The sequence below is a fragment of the Peromyscus leucopus genome, chromosome 10 (assembly GCF_004664715.2).
Source record: "Peromyscus leucopus breed LL Stock chromosome 10, UCI_PerLeu_2.1, whole genome shotgun sequence".
NCBI lineage: Eukaryota > Metazoa > Chordata > Mammalia > Rodentia > Cricetidae > Peromyscus > Peromyscus leucopus.
The window spans coordinates 72445898-72469820 of record NC_051071.1 but is presented as its reverse complement, the minus strand read 5'-3'; the positions used below and the strand labels follow the sequence as shown (position 1 = coordinate 72469820).

At 36.6% G+C, this 23923-nt stretch overlaps 1 protein-coding gene across 4 annotated transcripts in view; it reads left to right on the top strand.

Moving 5' to 3' along the window:
• The window catches only part of Cenpc (centromere protein C), a 55366-nt gene extending 32270 nt beyond the window's left edge, over positions 1-23096 (top strand). For 2 of the 4 annotated variants that reach the window (XM_028892432.2, XM_028892362.2), the window contains exons 13-19: positions 4348-4404; positions 9157-9261; positions 10172-10294; positions 10831-10926; positions 13434-13588; positions 21641-21731; positions 22940-23096. In XM_028892432.2, coding sequence (XP_028748265.1) covers positions 4348-4404; positions 9157-9261; positions 10172-10294; positions 10831-10926; positions 13434-13588; positions 21641-21731; positions 22940-23010 — 698 coding nt within the window. In that variant the 3' untranslated portion in view covers positions 23011-23096. Of the gene's footprint in view, positions 1-4347; positions 4405-9156; positions 9262-10171; positions 10295-10830; positions 10927-13433; positions 13589-18375; positions 18581-21640; positions 21732-22939 lie in introns of those variants that run through there. The other 2 variants (XM_037209124.1, XM_037209122.1) reach the window with 1 other exon arrangement.
• The last annotated feature ends 827 nt before the right edge of the window (positions 23097-23923 follow it).

The window sequence follows — 23923 nt, the reverse complement described above, 5'->3', positions numbered from 1 at the left end:
TTGGAGTGGAGGTGATAACACCTTAATTTTTAAGATAAACTTCACACGTCATAATTAGCTTACAAGTCAATGGTATGTAGTCATCATTGCATTCTCTTCCTCTCAGGCCTGGGCAAACAATCATCTGCTTTTGATCTTCACAGATTTATTTAACAGGGCAGTTCAGTTTTATAGACACAAAAGTTTCTTCCAAATCAACAGTTCTATTTTTGATTTAGTAGTCTCGAAAAACCAAAAAAAAAAAAATATTTTCTGAAAGCTTGGACCAACTTTTCTGTAAGATTCATATATTGCAGTCAACATACGTAATTTATGAACGAGAAGTATTCCAAAACTTACTGCTTCATTGCTACCTCAAAACTTAGTGGCTTACTACAGCCATTGATTTACTTTATGTGGTTCTGGTAGTAGACTTGATTTGTCTAGACAGTTCTTAGGGGGGTACATTTATGATTTGATAGTTAGATATGAGCTATTTAACTGCAATTTCTGTAAGTTTAATTGAACTAGATATTTGAAATGAGTTCCTCACTTCTGTGTTTGGCACCCATCTTGGATAGACAGAACACTGTGAGCTGTCTCAGAATCTTTCCCTCTGTATGACCTTTTCGTGTGGCTGTCTTGGCTTTCCTGAAAGCATGGCAATCTTGAGTAGTTGAAAGCACTATTGTCTTCCCCCAAAGGGGGAAGTTTGACTCCCTAATGAAATTTGCATATCTTAGGATTTTGGATGTAACCACATTAGTCCCAGAAAGTAATTTTTGTGTGTTCAATTAGTATACCAAGTCACTCTGGCTGGCAGAAATTCAAAAAGGAAATAAAAATGTTGCTGAGGCTTTTCTTTTTGTTGCCACTTAAAAAATTTGAAATATAATTACATAATTCCCCCCCTTGTAATTTCAGTAAATCTAGAAATTTTCCATTTCTTTTAGATTTTTCCAACTTAATGGAGTACTTTTTTTTAAAAAACATTCACTTATAATATTGATTTCTTTGGTGTCTATTATAATGTTTCCCTGTTCATTTCTGATTCTGTTAATTCAGGTCCTCTTTCTTTTGGCTAGTTGAGTCAGGGGTCTGCTAATCTTGTTTATCTCCTCAGATCCACCTCCTAGATTTGTTAACTTTTTTTTTAATTAAAAAATTTTTTTTATTCATTTTACATACCACCACAGATCCCCCTCTCATCCCTCCTCCAGTTCCCCCTCCAGATTCCCCCCCCATCCCCCATCCCCTCCTCCAAAAGGATAAGGCCTCCCATGGGGAGTCAGCAAAGCCTGGTACACTCAGTTGAGGCACGTCCAAGCCCCTCCCTCCGGCATGGGCTGGGGAGGCTTCTGATCATAGGTAATGGGATCCAGAAAGCCAGCTCGTGCACCAGGGATGGATCCTAATCACACTGCCAGGGCCCCCTCAAACAGACCAAGCTACACAACTGTCTCCTGTATGCAGAGGGCCTATTCTGGTCCCATGCAGGCTTCACAGCTGTTGTTCTAAAGTTCCTGAGTTCCTATGAGCTTGGTTCAGTTGTCTCTGTAGATTTCCCCATCATGATTTTGACCTCCCTTGCTCATATAATCCCTTTTCCCTATCTTTAGCTAGACTTCCGGAGCTCAGCCTGGTGCTTGGTTATGGATCTCTGCATCTGCTTCCATCAGTTATTGGATGAAGGTTCTATGATAAAAATCTCCCAACTTAAAAAAAAAAAAAGCCCAGGGCCAGATAGTTTCAGTGCAGAATTCTACTAGAATTTCAAAGAAGAGCTAATACCAATACTCACATTGTTCCACACAATAGAAACAAAAGGAACATTGCCAAACTCTTTTTATGAGGCTGCAGTTACCCTGATACCCAAACCACACAAAGATGAAACAAAGAAAGAAAATTACAGACCAATCTCTCTCATGAACATTGATGCAAAAATACTCAATAAAATACTGGTAAACCGAATCCAGGAACTCATCAAAAAAATCATCCATTATGGTCAAGTAGGCTTCATCCCAGAGATGCAGGGATGGTTCAACATACAAAAATCTGTCAATGTAATCCATCATATAAACAAACTGAAAGAAAAAAACCACCTGATCATCTTATTAGACGCTGAAAAAGCCTTTGACAAAATCCAATACCCCTTCATGATAAAGGTGATGGAGAGATCAGGAATACTAGGAACATACCTAAACATAATAAAGGCAATTTACAGTCAACCAGCCTGCCTTCCTTCCTTCCTTCCTTCCTTCCTTCCTTCCTTCCTTCCTTCCTTCCTTCCTTCCTTCCTTCCTTCCTTCCTTCCTTCCTTCCTTCCTTCCTTCCTCCCTTCCTCCCTTCCTCCCTTCCTCCCTTCCTCCCTTCCTCCCTTCCTCCCTTCCTCCCTTCCTCCCTTCCTCTCTTCCTCCCTTCCTCCCTTCCTCCCTTCCTTCCTTCCTCCCTTCCTTCCTTCCTCCCTCTCTTCCTCCCTCCCTCCCTTCCTTTCCTCTTCCTCCTCCTCCTCCTTCTTTTCTTCTTCGTGTTCCTAGTTGTACTTTGTATTTCAGTAATTATAGTTCTTAGTTCTTTTGTTTTCTTTTTTTCCTAAGGTCTCTTAATTATACATATTTCTCTGTTTAGAAATAGAAGTATTCTTTCCAGTATTCTCTTTAGAGCTGGTTTGGTGAACATGAATTCTTTTAGCCTTTTTATATTATGGAACATTTTTTGACTGTGATTGATAGTTTTGTTGGGTTCTGTCATCTAGGTAGTCACCCATGATCTCTTAGAACTTCAAGTGCATTGCTCTAGGATCTTCTGCTGTTCAGTTTCCATTGAGAAATCAGCAGTTACTCTGATGTGTTTTCTATATGTCAAATGTGGTTTGTTTTCCATGTAGCTTTAAATATTCTTTCTTTGTTCTGAATACTTAGTGTTCTAACTATGTATCTGTATGGGTATGTTTTTCCGTAGTTTGGGGATATTTTTTTTTATTATCTTGTTAAAGATCTGGTGTATCCCATTGAATTGGGATTTTATTCCTCATTTATGCCTATAATTTGTCTTTTCATGGTGTCTCACAGTTCTTGCATGTTTCTTTCCTGTGGATTTTTTTTAATTTCTCATATTCTTTGCTTTCTCATACTTCTTCTACTTTGTCTTTGAGTCCTCATATTGTCTTCTTTTTGATTCATTCTACTTATAAAGATTTCTCCTAAATTTTCTTGTTTTTTTTTTTTTTTAATTCACCTTCATTTCATCTTGAGTTCTCGTCAATATACACCCTTTATTGAATTTAGTGTTTGAATCCTGGGATGCCTGGGATGTCTTCATCATTTTCATCAGCTTCATGTCTGTGTAGTTTTTTTTGTTTGTTTGTTTGGGTTTTTTTTTTTTTTTTTTGGTGTCACTTAGGCATTTATATTCTTCAAGTTCATTCAGCTGTTTCTTCTTTAAACTCCTTGAATTCTTTGAAGTTTATAGTAGTTCTTTTACACTAGGTGTCCTAAAGTTCATCTAAATAATTTTACTTTTAGAACTCCTCTGTAGGGCTTGTGGATTTAGAGGGAACATACTGTTTTGATTTTTCATATTTTTATTTTGTGATAAACTGTGGGCATGTAGACTTCTTTCATTGGTTCTATGTTTGATGTGGACACAGTAGGCTGGGACAGAGCGTAGCACGTGGAAGCTGGATATGGTGTGGGTGGGTTAAGTATTAGGGACACAGAGAATGCTGGGGTAGTACATGGGATGTGTGCCCTGGCCCAAGCCTGGTGCTTGAGGAGAGCATGGGGCTGGGGCTGGGCACTGAATGTAGGATTATGGCTGGATCTGAGATTGGGGGTGTGGGTACAGGTTAGACTAAGTGGACTCAACATTTTGGGCACCTGTACAATATTGGGACTCTGCTTCTTAATAAAGATCACTTGTGTATATGATGGGGGGAAAAATCAATGACAAAATCTTTTGATGTTTTAGCACATTGCTAAGTTGAGAACCTGGGAGTGATTTTACTATTAGAACTTTAAGAAGAAAGATGTAGATAGATTATAGGTAACATTATTGCATATTATTCCTAACCATTATGCCATGCATTTTTATTTGCTAGTGGATTAATTACCATTCATGAATAATAGAGGTTTTTTGTTAATTTTAATGGGTGTGCTCTTTAAATATGTTTATTGTATCAAAGTGTAAAGAGATGTTATATTGTTTTTTCCTTAGTTTGTATTGTTTCTCAATGAAAAATGAAAGTATAAATTATATTTTCAGGTTTAAATTTTATTTATAGTACTTAGTGAAAGTTGATCAGATAGTAATTTAAGTCAATATGGTATTAGCAGGCATTGTGGTATTACTATCTTTTGTATTTTGCAGATTTAAGAATAAGAAGTTCTAATGTGCCACCAGACGGGAATATACATCACAAATTCGGTAAAATAATTTATTCTTACAATATTTCCATTGAAGAAAATATTATTATTGAATCTCTCTATAAATATAGCTTAATTTTTTTAAGCCGGGAAAATATATCCCAATTAGTATTACATATTTAGTTCTCAGCATTTCATAGTGTATTATGAAATCTCAAAGTAGTTTTTTTTTTAATAATTTATTTACTTTTATTTTATATGCATTGGTGTGAAGGTGTTAGATCTCCTGGAACTGTAGTTACAGACAATTGTGAGCTGCCATGTGGGTGCTGGGAATTGAACCTGGTTCCCCTGGAAGAGCAGCCAGTATGCTTAACTACTGAGCCATCTCTCCAGCCCCCTCAAAGTAGTTTTAATTTATATTTCCTTGATTGTTAAGGCTGCTAACCTTTTTAAAAGTATTTCTCAGCTATTTGTGTTTCATCTTTTGAGAACTCTGTTTAGTTGTATACCCCATTTTAAAAATTGGGTTAATTTCTTGTTCAGTTTTTTATTTCTTAATATATTCTAAATATGAACCCTATGTCAGATGCATAATTGGTAAAGATTTTCCCCCATTCTATTGACTACTGTTGTGTTCAAATTATGATGTCCTGTACTGTCCAGAAGCTTTTCAGTTTCATGAGAACTCATTTATTATTGGTTTTTGGCTTAGTTATTGTTGTGTTGCTGTGATGAAATACCATGAACAAAGCAACTTATAAAAGGAAGCATTTATTTGGGGGCTTGCTTACAGTGTCAAAGTAATAGTCCATTTCCACTGTGGGGAGCATGGTGGCAGGCAGGCAAGAATGGTGCTGGAGCAGTAGCTGAGAGCTTACATCCTGATCCATGCTCTGTAGGCAGAGAGAGAGCAAGATGACCTGGCATGGGCTTTTGAAACCTAAAGCTCACCCCCAGTGGCATAATTCCTCCAACAAGGTCACATCTCCTAATCCTTTATAAACAGTTCACCGAGAATGAAGCATTCAAATATATGAGCCTTTGAGGGCCATTCTCATTTAAACCACCATAGTCTTAGTCTCTAAGTGTCTTGTTCAGAAAGTCTTTTTGCTGCAAACAAGTTCAAGCTTATTTCCCATGTTCTCTGTTAGATTCAGGGTATCTGGTTTTATACTGAGGTCTTTTTACATTTGGAGTCGAATTTTTGTGCAGGATGAGAGATATAGATCTATTTTCATTGTACGTGTAGCTATCCAATTTGATCAGCACGATTTGCTGAAGATGCTGTCTTTTCTCCATTGCGTTTTTGGCTTGTCAAAATCAGGTGTTCATAGGTGAGTGGCCTTATGGCTGGGTCTTCAGTTTGATTCCATTGATCAATGTGTCTATTTTTATGCCAGTACAATGCTGTATTTATTACTGTAGTTTTGTATAGTACAACTTGAAGTCTGGAATTGTGATAACTCCAGAACTTCTTTTATTATTCAGGATTCTTTTAGCTATCCTGTTTTTTTTTTTTTTTTTTTTTTTTTTTTGTTAGTTTTTGTTTTGTTTTGTTTGTTTTTGTTTTGTTTTGTTTGTTTCCATAGGAAGTTGAAGGGTATTTAATTCTGTCAAGAATTGTGTTGGAATATTGAGGGCGACTGTATTGCTTTTGGTAGGATGGCCCCTTTCACAACATTAATCCTACAGATCCATTAGCTTGGGAGATCTTTCCATCTTCTTGTGTCTTGTTTCTTTCTTCAATGTCTTAAAATTTGCATTGTCTTTGACTGTTAGTTATCCCAATTTTGTTGTTGTTGTTTTGAGGATACTATGGAAAGTACTGTTTTCCTGATTTCTTAGTCTTCTTGTCATTTGTATACAGAAAAGCTACTGATTTTTGTGTGTTACTTTTGCATCCTGCTACTTTGCTGAAGATTGTCAACGGTAGGAATTTCCTGGTGGAATCCTTAGGGTCTCTTATGTATAACATCTTAGCATCTACAAATAAAGATACTTTGACTTCTTCCTGTCCTATTTGTATCCCCTTTGTCTCCTTCAGTTATCTTACTGATATTTCTAAAATTTCAAGTTCTATACTGAATAGGTTTGGGGAGAGTGGACATCCTTGTCTTGTTCCTGATTTTAGTGGAGATGCTTTGAACTTCTCTCCATTTAGTTGATGTTAGCTGTGGGCTTGCTTTTAATTGGCTCTATTATGTTGAGTTATGTCCCTTGGATCTTTAGTGTCTCCCTGATTTTTATCACACACACACACACACACACACACACACACACACACACATACACACACACACATATACATATATACACACATATATACCATGCACATATACACATTTATACACACATACAAACACACACTTATACATACACATATACACATACACACACATACATATACATACACATATATGTTAGATGTTTGTTAAAAGTCTTTTCATGTAATGAGATGATCTTGTGATTTTTGTCTTCCAGTCTGTTTGTGTGGTAGATTACATTTATTGATTTACGTATGTCGAACCATCCCAGCATCTCTGGGCTGAATACCACTTGATCATGGTGGATAATCTTTTTAATGTGTTTTTGAATTTGATTTGCAAGTATTTTGTTGAGAATTTTTGCAACTGTGTTCATAAAAGAGATTGGTCTTTAATTTTCTTTGTTTGTTAAATCTTTGTATAATTTTGGTATCAGGGTAATATATTGACTTTGTATGATGAATTAGGAAATATTCCTTCAGTTTCTATTTTGTGGAATAATTTGAGGAATTTTGGTGGTCATTCTTACAATTTGTGGTAGAATTCTGCATCCATTTGTCCATGGGCTTGTTATTGTTGGTATTTGAATATGAGCCTCTTAATTATTCTTTCTGTTTCACTTGGTGATATGTATCTGTTTAAATTGTTTCATCTCAATTTTACTTTGGTAAGTTGTATATATCAAGAACTTGTTATTTAGGTTTTCTGGTTTGAATTTTTTTTCTGGTCCCACATATTTGGTATTCTGTGTGCTTTGTGTACCTTGATAGGTATTTCTCTCTAGATTGGGGACATTTTCTTCTATGGTTTCATTAAAAATATTTTCTTTGCCTTTGACCTGGGTTTCATCTCTTTCCTTTACACCTATTATTTGTATGTTTGGTCTTTTTGTAGTGTCCCATGTTTCCTGGGTGTTTTGTGCCTGGCTTTTTAAAATTTATCATTTTCTTTAACTGAACTTTTTTTCTTTGTCACCTGAGACTCTCTCTTCCATGTCTTTTTTTGGTGAGGTTTACTTCTGAGGATTCTGTTTGACATCCTAAGCTTTTTATTTACAGTTTCATTTTTGTTTGGGTTTTCTTTAGTGGTTCTTTTTTTTTTTTTTTTTTTTTTTTTTTTTGTTAAATTCTACCTTCATATCTTGAATTGTTTTCATTATTTCATTCAACTGTTTATGTTTTCATGGTCCTAATTAACACATTTATTCATATCCTCTTTAACATCTTTGAACATATTTGTTTGTTGCCATTTTGAAGTCCTTTTCTTGTGCTTCAGCTAAAATGCTTTTCTTGGGGCCTATTACAATAATAGGATTACTGGCTTCTGAAGGAGGCATATACTGTCCTGTATTGTCTTGGTTATTCATATTCTTTTTTTTTTTTTCTTTTGTCCTGGGATCTAACCTCTGAAGTTAATGACTTTTGAAGTGATTCTTGGCATAGCTAACTCTTTTTGTCTTTGTTATGTGGTGGATGTTCTGTTTTGGTTGCTATTGTCCATTCTGGGTCCAAGCCAACCAACCATGGTTTCTTTGGAGTCCCTGATTCCCAGCTAAGTGTGGTGACTGGGGTCCCTGGTAGTTCTGTGGTTCAGTGAGAAGACATAATGCAATGGAGATGGGATAGAAGGAAAGGCTGAGAGATGTGGTAAAGAACTCTGCACCAAGGGGCTTAGTCTGAAGGGCTTGGAAATGGGCTTGGGAGGTGTTACCGAGGTAGGCAAGCTGCAGCAGGCCTAAAAGTTGGCCTAAAGAAACTGGAATGGAGAGCAGGAAGGAAGATAAAGTTTATCCACTTGGGAGCTAGCCATATATTGTGACTGGGGGGTTTGTAGCTGAAGTTTTCCTGTGTCCCAGCCTGCCAGTGGTCAGGAAAAATCTCTCACCCACCAGTCCCACAGCCACTCTGACCCAAGTAAACACACAGAGGCATATATTATTTATGAACTGTATGGCCATTAGCTCAAGCTTATTACTGACTAGCTCTTACACATAAATTAACCCATAATTTTTATTTATGTTTAGCCACATGGCTTGGTACCTTTTCCTAGTTCTTCCTTCACGTCTTGCTTCCTCTGTGTCTGGCTGGTGACTGGCAGCGTCTCCTCATTCAGCCTTCCACTCCCAGCCTTCTCTCTCTTTATCCCACCTATATTTCCTGCCTGGCTACTGGCCAATCAGCATTTTACGAGCAACACATTCAGAGCATACAGAACATCCCATAGCAGGGGTCCCTGGTAGAAGTGGTTCTGTAGGTTAGCGGGAGTCATAAACTAATGGAATCTCAAATTATAAGAACCAATTCTGTTTAATATATGGAGTGTAGCGTTGCTCAGTTAATACCATTAACATTCTCACACGTGGGTATTATCAAACATTTATTTCTTGGGCAATCTAGAGGCTTCATTTTTCATGGACTTTTATTTATTCCCACAAACATCTAAAAATTTGTGGATTTTGTTTCATCATAGAAACATTATGTTCTAAGGATTGGCATGCATCTTTCCTATGTTTACCCAGCCTTTGAATTTTTGTTAACTTTTGGCAGTACTGCCCTCCAGATCACCAAATGTTCGTAGAACAAAGAGAATACGTTTGAAACCTCTGGAATATTGGCGAGGGGAACGGATAGATTACCAAGAAAGGGCATCGGGTAAGACCTAATTTAGATGATAATGTCTTATAAAGGAAGGAATTATTGCTCTAATTAACTTTATTATGTGACAGGCCCTAACCTACACATTATTATACATTACCTCATTTAATCATCACCTCCCACATACAGACATCTGAAAATTGGGTTTTCATTTAGATTTGTCTCATTATTTTAGATGTGTTGACTTTTTTCTTTTTTTGTTACTATCTATTTGACTCTGTGACTTTGTAGATATTGTCACTTAAATATCTGAGGTTTCTGATTGCATAAAGTGAATCATTTTAACTTTAATTATATGTATGTGGGTGGGTGTGAGGATATGTACAGAGGCGAAGAATCATTGGGTCCCCCTGGAGCTGGATTGACGAGGTGGTTGTGAGGCACCCATCATGGGTGCTGGGAACTGAACTCTGGTCCTTTTTAAGAGCAGTATAAACAATCTCTTTACTGGTAAACTGTCTTTCCAGCCTAAAATGAAACATATTAGAGTATATCTGATAAAAATGGTGTCTTTCTCATTCTTAGCATCTATTCTCTTTATAGAGAGTTAACAAGGAACTAAGTGATAAAGTTGTATTAGTATTTAGATGGATGTAGCTATGTTAAAGGACACTTACATGTGGCTTACTCCTTCAAGTTCATTACTTGAACTTTTGTCTTTAACCCTCCATTGACAACTGTTGATTTAGTGTGAGTAAACAGCTCATTGAGTCTTGTCTCATCGGTGCTTCTAGATTTAGTGTTAGAGGCACAAATGAAATTGGTTAATATTTGTGTCACCTTAACAGCTGTAACATGTAGTAATAGTATTTCCCTTGGTACTTTGAAAAGAAATTTATTTAATGTTTTTCTTTTAGCTTTTGACGTCCCCAGGAATGTTATTTTTACCTTTTTTATTAAATTTTAGGAAGATTTGTCATTGGAATAGTATCCCCACCTCCAGTATCACCCAGAAGAAAGTCAAAAAGAAACCTGGCCAAAGTCACCAAAAAAGCTAACAGGAAATGGATCCATCGTGATAACTATGAAAGTATGAACCTGTTCTAATGTAACTTAGATTTTATACCTTTTAAAAACTTGAGACATAGTATTCTCTTCAGTAAAAGTCACTTTATAATGTTGCCCCCCCCTCCAATTTAGAATGTAGAACAATTTTATTCTTATAAAAACAGCCATATAGTATAGTATAAAATATTTCCTTATGAGTGCATTACCGAAGGCTCATATGACCCTTCCCTTTTCCATGCTCAAAATATGGTTACAGTAGACATTTAATGAACTTTTTCAGAACTTGGCCATGATTGCAGCTCTGAGGGAATATGCAAATCATCATTTAGTTTTTTGTTGAAATGAAAGTTTACATAATGGCTCACAGAGGTATTAGTTTTACATTCAATATGTCTTAGAATTTGAAATTTTGTTTCTTAGAGTGCTAACACATGATCAGGAGGAGATTGCTAAATCTTTGTCAGCTTTCTTTACAACTTGTTTCTCATTATATTTTGTACTGATTTTTTTAATAATGGAGATGAATTAATTTTTATTTTAATGGTGTTTGTTTTACAGAGGATAAGTTAGTAGTGAATCTGGATATAACTCTAGGCGATCCCTTTCAGGCAACGTTGGCAAAGGACCCAGAAACAAGAGAGATTGTCCCTATGGGTAAGCTTGGGAATGATACCGAAAATAATTTAACAGAAACTATTGAATGGTTGGTTTGTGTGTGTGTTCTCTCCCTCCCTCCCACCCCCCTCTCTCCCTTTACCTCTTCCCTCCCTTTTTCCCCTCTTCCTCTCTCAGCACTAAAGTCTATTCCAATAAACAGCCTCTGTGAGAATAATCAGGGATGAGCATTTATGTCAAGTACAGTATTATGTGTTTGTGTTCTGAATTCTGGAGTTCAAGTGGAACTATTACTTACCAGGTGTGTTATCTCCTCCAGTAGACCTAGGCTTTCTATATAACTGGGAAGAAATGTGAGGAACTTCCTATGGGAAATTATGGAAAGTTAACTGGTATGTCCCAGGATGTAGTCCATGTGACTAAGCAGAATTTGGGCCAGGGCACACACTATCTTCTGAATCTTTGGACACCAATAATCGTATCTGGGACATGAAACCTTTGAGAAGATGACTGTATAATAGCATCAATCGGCCATACAAACATTAGCATTAATGTTAAGAACCTAGAAGCCTCATGCTGTGTTACATAGATGTTAAACATTTAGTTTCTGTGAGGCCATACACAATTCTAAGGAATAAACTCTAGTGGTATAGGGGTTTAGGGAATACTTGGTTGTTTACCAACTGTCTTAGTTAAGTTTCTATTGTTGTGAAGAGATACTGTGACCATAGCAACTCTTATGAAGGAAAACATTTAGTTGAAGTGGTAGCTCACAGTTTCAGAGGTTTAGTCCATTATCATCATGGTGGGGAGTATGACAACATGCATGCAGACATGGTGCTGGAGAAGGAACTGCTACTTGTTGATATGCAGGCAACTGTCTCACTGGGCGTGGCTTGAGCAAATATGAGACCACAAAGCCTGCTTCCATAGTGACACACATCTTCCAACAAGATCACACCTACTCCAATAAGACCACACCTACTCCAATAAGACCACACGTCCTAATAGTGCCACTCCCTTTGGGGGCCATTTTCTTTCAAACCACCATACCACCCAAGCAGTATTTATATATAGGAAATACTTATATCTTAATAACTATAAGGACTGTGTCTTAGTCACTGTCCTATTACTGTGAAGAGAAACCATTAACCAAGGCAACTCTTATAAAAGAAAGCACTTAGTTGGGGGCTTGCTCACACTTTCATTTATCATTATGGGTTAGTCCATTATCATGGCAGCGAGCATGGCCGAAAGCATGGCAGGCATGGTGCTGGAGAGGTAGTTGAGCTACATCTTGATCTGCAGGCAGAGACACTGGACTTGGCGTTAGCTTTTGAGAGCTAACCTCAGAGCCCACCCCTAGTGACTTACTTCTCCAACAAGGCCACACCTCCTAATCTTTTCAAACCATCCCACTCCCTGGTGACTGCTTAGTCAAATATATGAGCCTATGGGGGCCATTCTTATTCAAACCACCACAGACTGTATCAGAAATAATAACAACTATTCCTCAAGTCAAACAGATTGGTCAAACTAGAAGTCACTAGTGGTATTCCCACTTAAATTTTGTATATGAACAAGTTTACATTTATCATCTTTAGAGTCATTCTGTATTTCAGAGGTTGAAATACAGAAGGCATTGTTTAGTGTGAAAACATAACTTGAGCCCTTCCAAGCTAGAAAAGTTTTTTCAACTTTTATGTTTCAGAAGTCTATGCATTTTCTTTATTGCATTGTATATATTGACCCTTAACATTCTCAAATATCTAGTGATACAGAGCCAGAAGCTATGATTAATGAATGCATTAAGAGGCTTGGAAAGGTTCATAAATGCAAAGGAAACCTGAAATGAGAGAGTGATTATTGAGCTAAGGCTTATATTCTGCTTTCTTGTAGTTTTTGCTTAATTAAATAAAAATGTTTCTGATTAATCATCAAATGAACAAAAACCAATTTATTGTTACTGTGATGACACTTTATTTTGGACTTTGTTCAGCTTTGTAAAGACACGAAGCTCTTTATTGTGTCTCCCCTAATATTATTGTCCTTCTTAGCCTCTATAGAAGTAAAAACAGTTCCAGTATTGTTAAGCTAAGATAAATAACATAGTGCTTAGTTTGAGCCAGTCATTTCTTTTTGTTCTATATTAACTCTTTGTTGTTCATAGAAGCTGTTTAAACATAGGCTGCTGCTCATTTTTACAGAAAGGAAATTGAGGCTTAGAGAGAGAACTTAAGTAGTCCAAAGTCATGTAGTTTATGAGCCAGGCAGAATGTGACCTTTGGCATTCCAGCTCCAGATTCAGTCATCTTCACCCTGTGTAATAGTACTTCCTCTTTGTATGCATAGTCTAAATGACGTGTCTATGAATGTTTCACTGAACATGTATCATTGAACACTACTGTTACAGTAGGGTTTCCCATGCATAGCCCAGATGGACTTCCAATTTGTAACCCTCCTTAGTTCCCTAAGTGCCGAGATGACAGTTACAGGCTCTTACAGCTCGTGATGGCTTCATATTTGTATTATTCCTTTCCTCTTAGATCTTATAAGACCACGAGATACATACCAATTTTTTGTGGAGCAACATGGTTTGAAAGTTTTTAAAACACTGGATACAGCAGTTTTTTCTACTGGAAAATTGGTTTTAGGACCCCATGAAGAAAAAGGAAAGCAACATGTTGGCCAAGATATATTGGTGAGTATATTTTTCCACGTATTTCTGTTTTTCTAGAAGTATGACTGATTTTTTTTCTCTGACGATGCATTAAAATTCTATTTAGTTAGTAGTGAAATTCCATTGTTATGCTGCACAAAGAAATCTTTTCTTTTATTAAATCTATTGTGGTTAGCCAGTCAGTAATTATTTAAAAATACCTGTACTGTGTATAGCACAACCTTGAGCTTCAGTGATTTAAGGTGTGATTGTTTTTTAAGCGAATCTTTGGATACAGATTTGCAAATAAATAGAATTTTAGAGCTGGAGGGGATTATAGAGATTAAGTCTTGTGAATTTCTGTAATCATCTGGTTGAGAATCAAAAGAGTTTAAAAATGACTTAACTGGTTAAGAGTTCCCTGGAGACAAAGGGCTAGCTGCATCAGTCAGTACCATGGCTGTTGTACTTAATAGGGTCTGAGATTTATGATGAGTTATTTAATCTCACTCTCTTCCTCTCTCCCTTCTTCCCTCCTTCCTCTCCCTGTCTCAGTATCTGCTATGCATATGTTCATGAGTTCTGATTTCATTCTAAACATGATAAGTATAGAACCTATGAAGTATATTTTAAAGATATTTAATATTATGCCACCATTTTAGCAACATTATAAAAAAAGGACATTGCAAGAATAATTTATTGTTGCATCATGGTAACTAGAATCAATTAAAATAATTTCAATCTTAATATTCTGTAGCTTTCCAGGTATGAATGGTTGTGTGTGCATGTGTATGCGTGGTGTATGCACACATGGCAGGTGCGGAGACCAGATAGTGGCCTGCTAAATTACTCTCTCCACTCTATTCCCGTGAGACAGGACCTCACTGAACAGGAAGTTAGGTTGACAAACTGCAAGCCCAGCACTTCCCCTGACTGTCCCTCCACCTCCTTCCCTGTATACCTAGGGTACTAGGTACACATCCCACAGCTGGCTTTTGACGTAGGTGCTGCTGTTCATGCTTATATAGCAAGTGTCTTTCCCATTGAGGCATTTCTCTAGCTCCTGTTCCGTGATTCTTAATGACTTATTTAATGCAGTGGATACAACAGTAACTGATGATGAAGACATTTTATGTCATCACAGGCCTAATAGTAGTCACCCGTTCAATTGTAATGCCTTTACATAAAAGGAAATTTAAATAATAAATATTTGAAATATTTAACCTGGTTAGTATTCAAAGGGATCCATGTTTTAAAACAAGTGACAACTATAATTAATTAATAGAATTTATTATATTAGAATACAAAATGATTATTTACACTTACTTGTAATATTGCTTATGATTGGAAAATTTGGAAAAGAAGAACATACTACAGAGAGAAAATGGCTATATTTTTATTTTGGCTTAATAACATAAGTCACTATGTGGCAAAATAAAGTTATATAACTTCAAATGTAATCTAAGAAGTGTCTGTACATTTAAAAACTATCTCAAACATATCTTTAATACTAGCCACATGAGAAATTCTTTGGGCTAAAGTTCTAAAGCAAATTTTTAAGACAAAAATTTATGTATATATTTTAACTTTCTTTCTGTTTGCTTTACTGTGTGTTAGGAATGGAACTTTGGGGTTTGGTATGTGCTAGACAAGTTTCTTCCACTGGGCTGCATTTTTAGCCCCTGATTAGAGTTTGAAAGTGTAAATGGCAAGCAAATATGGAAAAACGTGTTACTATGTGATCGATTATTTGCCTTGAGTATTAATTTTTTGTTTTTGTTTTGTTTTTTTTGAGGCAGGGTTTCTCTGTGTAGCTTTGGGCCTTTCCTGGAACTCGCTTTGGAGACCAGGCTGGCCTCAAATTGAGTACTAATTTTTAACTGAAAATCAGCATTAAGTATTTTCTTAATAATAGGAACATTTTTCTTAATTTTTTAGGTTAGCATATGAAGTATTTTTTGCATATTTTTAAAATTTGAAGCACACGATATGATTTTGAAAAACAAACAGAGACAAGAATAGAGCCCCAGCCTTTGCCTTTAATGCCTTCCTGATACAATGTTAGAGACCCTGTCTGAAGAGGAGGAGGAGACCAAACCCAAAAAAGATTAACAGTGTACTACTAGAGTTGATGATCAATCTTTCCTAATAAACAAAAGAGCACTTAGAAATAGTAAGTGGGGAAGGTAAGGAGGGCCATTAATTGTCGTGCTAGAAACCCCATCGAATGACTGAGGGAACCGGATGCAGAGATCCATGGCCAGGCCCCAGGTGGAACTCCAGGAGTCTAATTAGCGAGAAAGAGGAGGGTTTATATGAGCGAGAATTGTTGAAGCCAAGGTTGGATAAAGCACAGGGACAAATAGCCAAACGAATGAAGACACATGAACTATGAACCAATGGCTGAGGAGCCCCCAACTGGATCAGGCCCTCTGAATAGGTGAGACAGTTGATTAGCTTGATCTGTTTGGGAGGCATCCAGGCAGGGGGACCAGGTCCTGTACTCAGTGCATGTTCTGGCTGTTTGAAACCTGGGGCACTTTGCTCAGCCTGGGAGGAGGGGACTGGACCTGCCTGCCCTGAGTCAACCAGGTTGAACTCAATCCTCAGGAGGAGATGGGAATGGAGGGTGGGTTGGGGGGGAGTAGAAGGGGCGGGAGGGGGGAGAACATGGGGATCCGTGGCTGATATGTAAAATTAAATTAAATTATTAAAAAAAAAAAAAAAGATGATTCACTGAGTGAAGGTGCCTGCCGCCAAGCTTGACACCTTCGGAAAAGAGAGAACTGGTGTCTATAACTCCTAATTGTGGCCTGTGGCTTGTGCCCCCGTCCCCCAAATAAATAAAATAAAATAAATGTTAAATAAAAAATGGTATGAATAACAGAACAAAACATGACAATGTACTCAAATAGTAGGAATGTTAAAGACAGAATTTCTTTTTTTTTAAAAAAAGGGCCTGAAAGTACAGTTTTAAAATTAAATGAAAAATCCAGAACTAAAGCCAAAAAACTTCTCAACACCCTCACATTAACCATTTCTCTATTTCTTGGGGGGAAATGCCTGATTTGGGGCCTTGGGCTCAGCTTTGACTATTTTTATCATGCCATACCTGATGGAAGACTACCACAGATGAGTAGGATTAGGTAATAACATCTCAGCAGCCAGCTTGAAGATGCTCTTCCACTGGCCAAAGATAAAATCTGCACTGCAGCATCAGTAAGAACACCTTAGTGGGCTGATGTACTTCAGTTAAGTCTGAGTCCGTCACTGTTAGCCAGCCTCTGAAAGAAAAATTAATGGGTTAATTCTGAAGGCTTTTTGGAAGCTTCTTATCATGTTCCCAGCTGATAGTTAAGCTGAGGGGAAATCAGTCTTTTATTCTCCCTTTCCCATACAAAGTCTGCAGCTAGGTAGTCAGACAATAGGTGAGAATTTTCTTGTTAGGAATACTTAGGTACTGAATGAACATGGAATGTTACAGTTGAAATATCACCATTTTGCATCTCCTCAATAAACTATTTAATGTGGGCACTGAGCATCAGTGGCTGCTGACATCTGTAAGGAGCATAGTTAGACATGTATTTCCTGATAGAAAAATAGAGTTCTGAGTAATCTTAGTGTCTCTATCTCTTTAAAATACATAGAAACTGCAAGAAGACAACATGGAAGGTCTCTAGATCGAACTACTAGTTTACAGGGAATGAAAGAAAGCTGAAACTGAATATAATGAACAAAGTCCTGCTGTGTGTGTAGGAGAGCAGTAGGAACTGAAAAGAGAGAGAGGACCAGGTAAAACCTCTATGTCAGGGCTTCCCAACATAGCACTGCTGACATTTTGCCCTGGGTGATAGTTTTTATTGAAGCAGGGAGCTATCCTATATATAGAAGGGTATTTAGAAGCTTCCCTAGAGTCTCCCTACTGGTATCACACGAGACAGTGGCAGTTATGTTTTCAGAAACTGTTGTATCCTGAGGAGAACAATCAATCAGCCTTTATTGAAACCACTGCTATTGGCTGAAAGGACTGACCAGTCACTGTGTTCACCTCTAATGTGTATCCTAGTCCAAAAAAAATCTTGCAAATATGTGGTTGACACAATTAGAACTTTGAACATTAATTTTAGCGATGACAATATTGTGGTTATATTTTTATAAAGGACTTAATCTTTTAGTACACAATGAATGCTTATGAACTATTTATGCTAGGCTTTCTTCTCAAATACTAACTAATGAAGGAAATAGACTGTATATTGGACAGGTAGTTTGTTATAGGTATTCATACATGTTTGCCATTTAGTTCTGTTTTTGTCTGTATCAAATTCTTGTGTGTGTGTGTGTGTGTGTGTGTGTGTGTGAATGTGCTTGTGTGTTGGTGGGGCTGCATGTGTATGGGTAGGGTATACATATGCACATGGAAATCGGGTTGATTGCAGTTGCTTTTCTATCTTATTCTTTGAGATAGTCTTTCCTAAACTTGGAGCTCTCCAATTGGCTAGACTGGCTGGGCGATGATACCCTAGGATCTTCCTGTCTTCACCACCCATGCACTGGTATTATAGGCATGTGCTATGTTACCTGTTTGTTTTTTTAACTGCAGTACTGGGATCTGAACTCAGGTCTTCATGCTTGCGTTATTACCTGAACCATCTCCAGCCCCTCATAAAAACGTGTTTTCTAATACATTTGAATCATGCTTTGTTTAGTTAAATCTTATTATTTTTCAGCTGAGTTAAAAAACAATATATAGAGAGTAATGTGATGTTTTGATGCATGTGTGATACACTATATATATATTTAAATCAGGTTAAACATACTATATTTCACAGTTTTATCATTTCTTCATGGTAAAAATGGACAGGGGAAAGTCCACAAGGCCTCAACCCTATACAAAGAACAGCAAGCAACTAAGGAATTCTGAGAGCAAGAGAAAGAGTCCTCTTCAGGGAGGAACACAGCAACTGGTGATCCAGTACCAAGTGGTCAGCCCTGAAGACATATACACACAGTGACCTACAGACTGAGCAGGCTGTACTTAGGAATATATATGTATGTAGATGTCCATATATACATATAGTAACAATTAAAGAAAAGGAGGCCATGAGTTTGACAGAGAGCAAGGAGGGGTACATGGAGGGTTTGAAGTGAGGAAAGGGAAGGGGAAATGATGTAATTATAACCTCACCAATAAAAGAAATTAAAAAATGTTTCTTACTGCTTTAAAAATGTAGAGTATTCTTTTCTGTTGTAGCCATTTTGTCAGAGCTTTTTGCTTCTGTCTGTCTACCTGTAACTTAGTACCTATCGGGATTAGCTTTTTTATATTCCAGGAGTGTTTTTTTTGTTGGTGGCTTATTCAACCTAAAGATCTCTAGTTTTATTTGTTGTTACAAATGATAAGATTTTTTTTATGATATAATATTCCATGCTGTATGTGTATCACATTTTATATTTACCCATTGGGCATTGAGCATTTAGGTTATTTCTAGTGCTTGGTTGTTGTAGACATGAGAGCTTCAGGTACCTCTTCAACATATTCATTTATTTCCTGTGTATTTATATCCATTAGAGGAATTGCTGGGTCATGTTATAGCTGTGGTTTTAATTTTTGAGGTATCTAAGTGGTGTTTTCCATAAGGCATACACTAAATTACATTCCACCAATAGAATAGAAACATTTGCTTCTCTCCATATCCTTACCAGCAGTTTTTAATTTTTTTTTTTTTTTTTTTTTTTTTCGAGACAGGGTTCTTCTGTGTAGCTTTGTGCTTTTCCTGGATCTCGCTCCATAGACCAGGCTGGCCTCAAACTCACAAAGATCTACCTGCCTCTGCCTCCTGAGCACTGGGTGCACCACCACCGCCCGGCTTATTGTTAATTGTTTTGAAAATAATCATTCTTAGTGGGGTAAAGTGATAGCTTGTAACTTTTCTTTTCTTATTGATAAGTTTGTTATTCTGATATTCAAATATTAGCTATTTGTATGTTCTCATTTGATGTCTATATAGAACTGTTTCTCATTTAAATAAAGATTATCTTAATTAAATATTGGCAAAAATGAGAAGAGATCCAACCTGACCAGATAAGGAAAATGATCTGGAAATATATGCATGCCTTTAAATTCACCTTTTCTACTTGAGGCAGATCTTTAGATGACATAAGAATTTTTAAAATTTTTCTAGTTTCTCAAAAAAAAAATTGAGGACCATTTCTCCATTTAGAGAGCTATCCTTTTTTAGAAGTTGGGAATGTCAGTTGTGGAGTCAGAGTGCACACTTCTAATCCCAGTTCTGTACTTTCATTGACTTTTGAAAGTTATCTAACTTCTATGCCCCCACTTTTAAAACATAGGCATTTTATTGGCAGCAAAATATTCTTGATGGGTACCTTAGTTTAATCATAGTGCTATAGATTTAGTGTTTCCAAAAATGAACATTTATTTCTCAGTTTTAGAGACTGAGATGTCTTTGGTGAAAGCATACTTCCTGGTTTACATGTAGGAGAGAAGTGGGGAAGGGATGGAGGGAGAAGGAGAGAGAGAGAAGGGGTAGAAGGGAGGAAGAAGAGAGACAGAAAAGGAGAGAACATTCTAGTGTAGCTTTAAGGACATTATATCATCCTTTCAGAATGGCTCCATCCTAATACCATCAAATTGGGAATTAAGACATTAAAGTATGGAATTTGATGGTAAACCTAGTAGTAGGCACATCTTTATATTTATTTTTGTTGTCTCCAAAACAGATAGTTAACAGTATGTTTACATCTGAATAAATTTGGAAGTTAGCCATCTTTGAATTAGAAGGCAACACAGCTGAAAAGTAAATGTATCCTATTTCTTTTTTAGTCTGATGCTTAAATATGTGAGATGGGCTTTCTGTTTTGTCTTGTATTGTTTTGTCGTCCCCCACACCTACAAGATGGCTCTGACTTCCTATCTGGGCTTCATCATTCTTGTTGAGAAGTGTGGTATCCAGAAAACGTCTTGGAAGAAGCATGTATAACATTTTTCTTTTCTTTTTTTTTTTTTTTTTTTTTTTGTTTTTCGAGACAGGGTTTCTCTGCGTAGTTTTGTGCCTTTCCTGGAGCTCACTTGGTAGCCCAGGCTGGCCTCGAACTCACAGCGATCCGCCTGGCTCTGCCTCCCGAGTGCTGGGATTAAAGGCATGCGCCACCACCGCCCGGCACATTTTTCTTTTTTTATTAAGGTTTACTAGCAAGGTAGTACTGCCTTTTCATGACATTGAATGAGCAAAATTAGAACAAAAATGAATTTATCTTAGTTTTCTATTATTGACCTAACAAAGTACCACATAATAGTAGCTTAAAGCAGTGACCTTTAATTATCTTATTTTGCCTAGTTAGACATCTTGCAGGCTCGGCTGTGTAGTTTATTCTGAGTAGCACGGGTCTGGAATTAAGATGTTGTAGCATGGGTCTGGAATTAAGATGTTAACAGGTTTGCTTCCTTTTTGAAGGGTCAGTATGTCCATTTCCTTCCAGTTTTATTGATATTGTTGGGAGAATTCAGTTCCCATGTGGCTACAGAACTGATGTTCTCATTGTTTCTCTGGAAGTTGGCAGCTTTTACAAATAGCCTGTCCCTTGGCTTGTGGCCCCTTCTTCTTACCACCATCAAGAGTACAAAAAAACTTATGTTTAAAATTGCTCTTTCTGCCTCATTTTTCTACTACCTACTACTTCTCTCTCCTTCTCCTTCTCCTTCTCCTTCTTCTTCTCCTTTCCTTCTCTCTCTCTCTCTCTCTCTCTCTCTCTCTCTCTCTCTCTCTCTCTCTCTCTCTCTCTGTGTGTGTGTGTGTGTGTGTGTGTGTGTGTTGGGATGTGTTTGTATGGGGCTCAGTCGCCAGTATGGGAGAGTTCATCTTTAAGGGTTTGTATGTTTAGATTGGGTTCAGTTGAAATTAAGGATTAGTCTCTGTCTCTAGGTTCTTTTGCCACATAGGATGTATTTGCAGATTCTACAGATAAGATATCCATGAGGAGTCTTTATTTTGCCTGCTGCATTTCATTTAAGGATTTCTGAGTACAGTCATTGTGGTTCAATTTCAAATGAGATTTTATTTTTTAATTTTGTAGGTTTTTTATGTTAACTTTGGTGACCTTTTATGTACCTTACATGAAACACCGTATATGATAACTACTGGTGATTCATTCTATGTTCCTTCAGGTAAGAACAACTAAAGCATTTTGATTCATATTGTTACAATGTCCATATAGTTGCTAGTGTATAGTTCCATGAATGTGGAAGCTACAGTGGTTAAAATGAACTACCATGTTATTAATGCCAAAGCAGTTTGGTACATATTTTCCTTTCATTTTATCACTAAGTAGGTATATATTAGTGTTTTGATGTATGAAATTCAAACAGATGTCTACTGCTAAAGAATAAAAATATTAAGTAGCAGTTATGTTGCCTTTCAAGCTATAAGGGAAGTTATTTCTGCAATGTTATTTCCTGTGACAGTATATGGTCCTTTGTAGCTAATTGTTTTAACTATACAGACGAGTTTATTTTTAAAAAATTACAAGTCGTTAGTAGTAGGTATTTTGATGTATCTGCTTGCTTATACCTTCATTCAGTAAATATGAGTAACAGTGTACTGTGGTGCCAAGTATTGCTCTTTAAGTTTGGGATAAATAAAAGGAAAAGAGAGAAAACTTCCATTTACAAAGCTCACATTGTGATGAAGGCAATAGTAGCTATATTTATATACTTTTGTCTTGTGGTGCTGGGAATTGAACTGAGATCTTTTTCTTATTGCTGGGCAAGTGCTCAGTGAGTGCATCCCCATCCCTAGCCCTGTGCTTACTGTGTGCTAGCACTGTCAGAGAAATGTTCTAATTCTATTAGTTTTAATGAATGCCGATTTCTACTATAGAGACAGTCACAGTAATAACATTTAATAATAATGCAAGTACACCCGCCATATGTGACACTATCCATCTGACACCGTTATATTACCTAATTAATTAAGAGCAGCATTTTCTTTTAAAATTACTTTATATAACATTGCACCTTTCATTCTTACCTATGTGTGCATGTATGTGTCTGGTTTATAGGAACCTCAGCATTTCTAAAGATCATTTAAAGAGGTTTCAGAATGGTTTCTTGCACACATCTCTAATTTAACTTTGCCTTTGTTAGAGAATGACGGGAAATTTGTGTTCTTTCAGATCCTCTCTGAATCAGTAGGTGGTGATTAACTTTTGTATCTTTGGGTTCATGCAATTAAAATTAAATAAGTTAAGTTAGATAAATTGTTTCTATTTCATATTATATGCTGTATATGTTAAGTGGTGAAGAAATGATTCTGTGGAAATACAAATCTTTTTGTTACTTGAAATAATTCTGTTTTCTTGTTACTTTACTTTTAGGTAATCATTACAACATTAAAAACCTCTTGAATGTGGAAAGTTGTCTTCTTTTTACTCAAATAAAGAGATGAAATATGTGTATATGTATAAAATAGGTTGTGTATTGTAAATTTTTGTAACTATGATTATTTTAAAATAAAACATTTATTTAGTTTGAGTAAACTTGAATTAGATAATCATTTCGTACTCCTGGTTAAACATTTCATCATCTTGCCTGAATTGCATACTACCTTTAATGATTGCCATTTTGCTGGTATTGTTTTAATAATAATGAAAAAAACAAAGTCACTGTTCCCACAGTATAAAACACATCTGCTATAAAAGAAATAATATGTCTACTCATTTACAATAGTTGGTTCCATATACAAATATTAAATCATTGGTCATTAAATAATCTAATAGAAAGCTGTTGTAAATGTGATGAATTAATTTCCCTGGGCTGCTGTAACAAAGTGATTTAAAATAATGGAAATTGGGTTTATATATTTTTTTGCCTCAATTTTTTGAGGCTTGAAGTGTGAATTCAAGGTGTCATCAGGGCAATGCTCACTTCTGTAGAAGGGATTCATTTCTTCTTTCTACTATCTGATTTGGTTCCTGTCTTTGGCTTTCCTAGTCTTGTACTTCAAACACTTCAGTCTTTACCTCTTATCATATGTCTTAGTTACTTTAATATTGCTGTGATAAGACACCATGACAAATACAACTTATATAAGAAGGTGTTTATTTGGAGCTTACAGTTTCATAGGGTTAGAGTCCACAACTATCTTACAAGATGAGCTTACATCTAGATCCATAAGCGTAAGGGAGCGTTAGCTGAAAATACCATGTGCTTTTAAAACCTCTGGGCCAGCTCCCAATAACACACCTTCTCCAACAAGGCCATGCTTCCTAATCCATCCTAAACAGCCACCAGCTATTCAGATTATTTCTGTACTTAGCCTGAGGCTCAGTAAATACTGACTAATTTCTTGGGGCAATGGG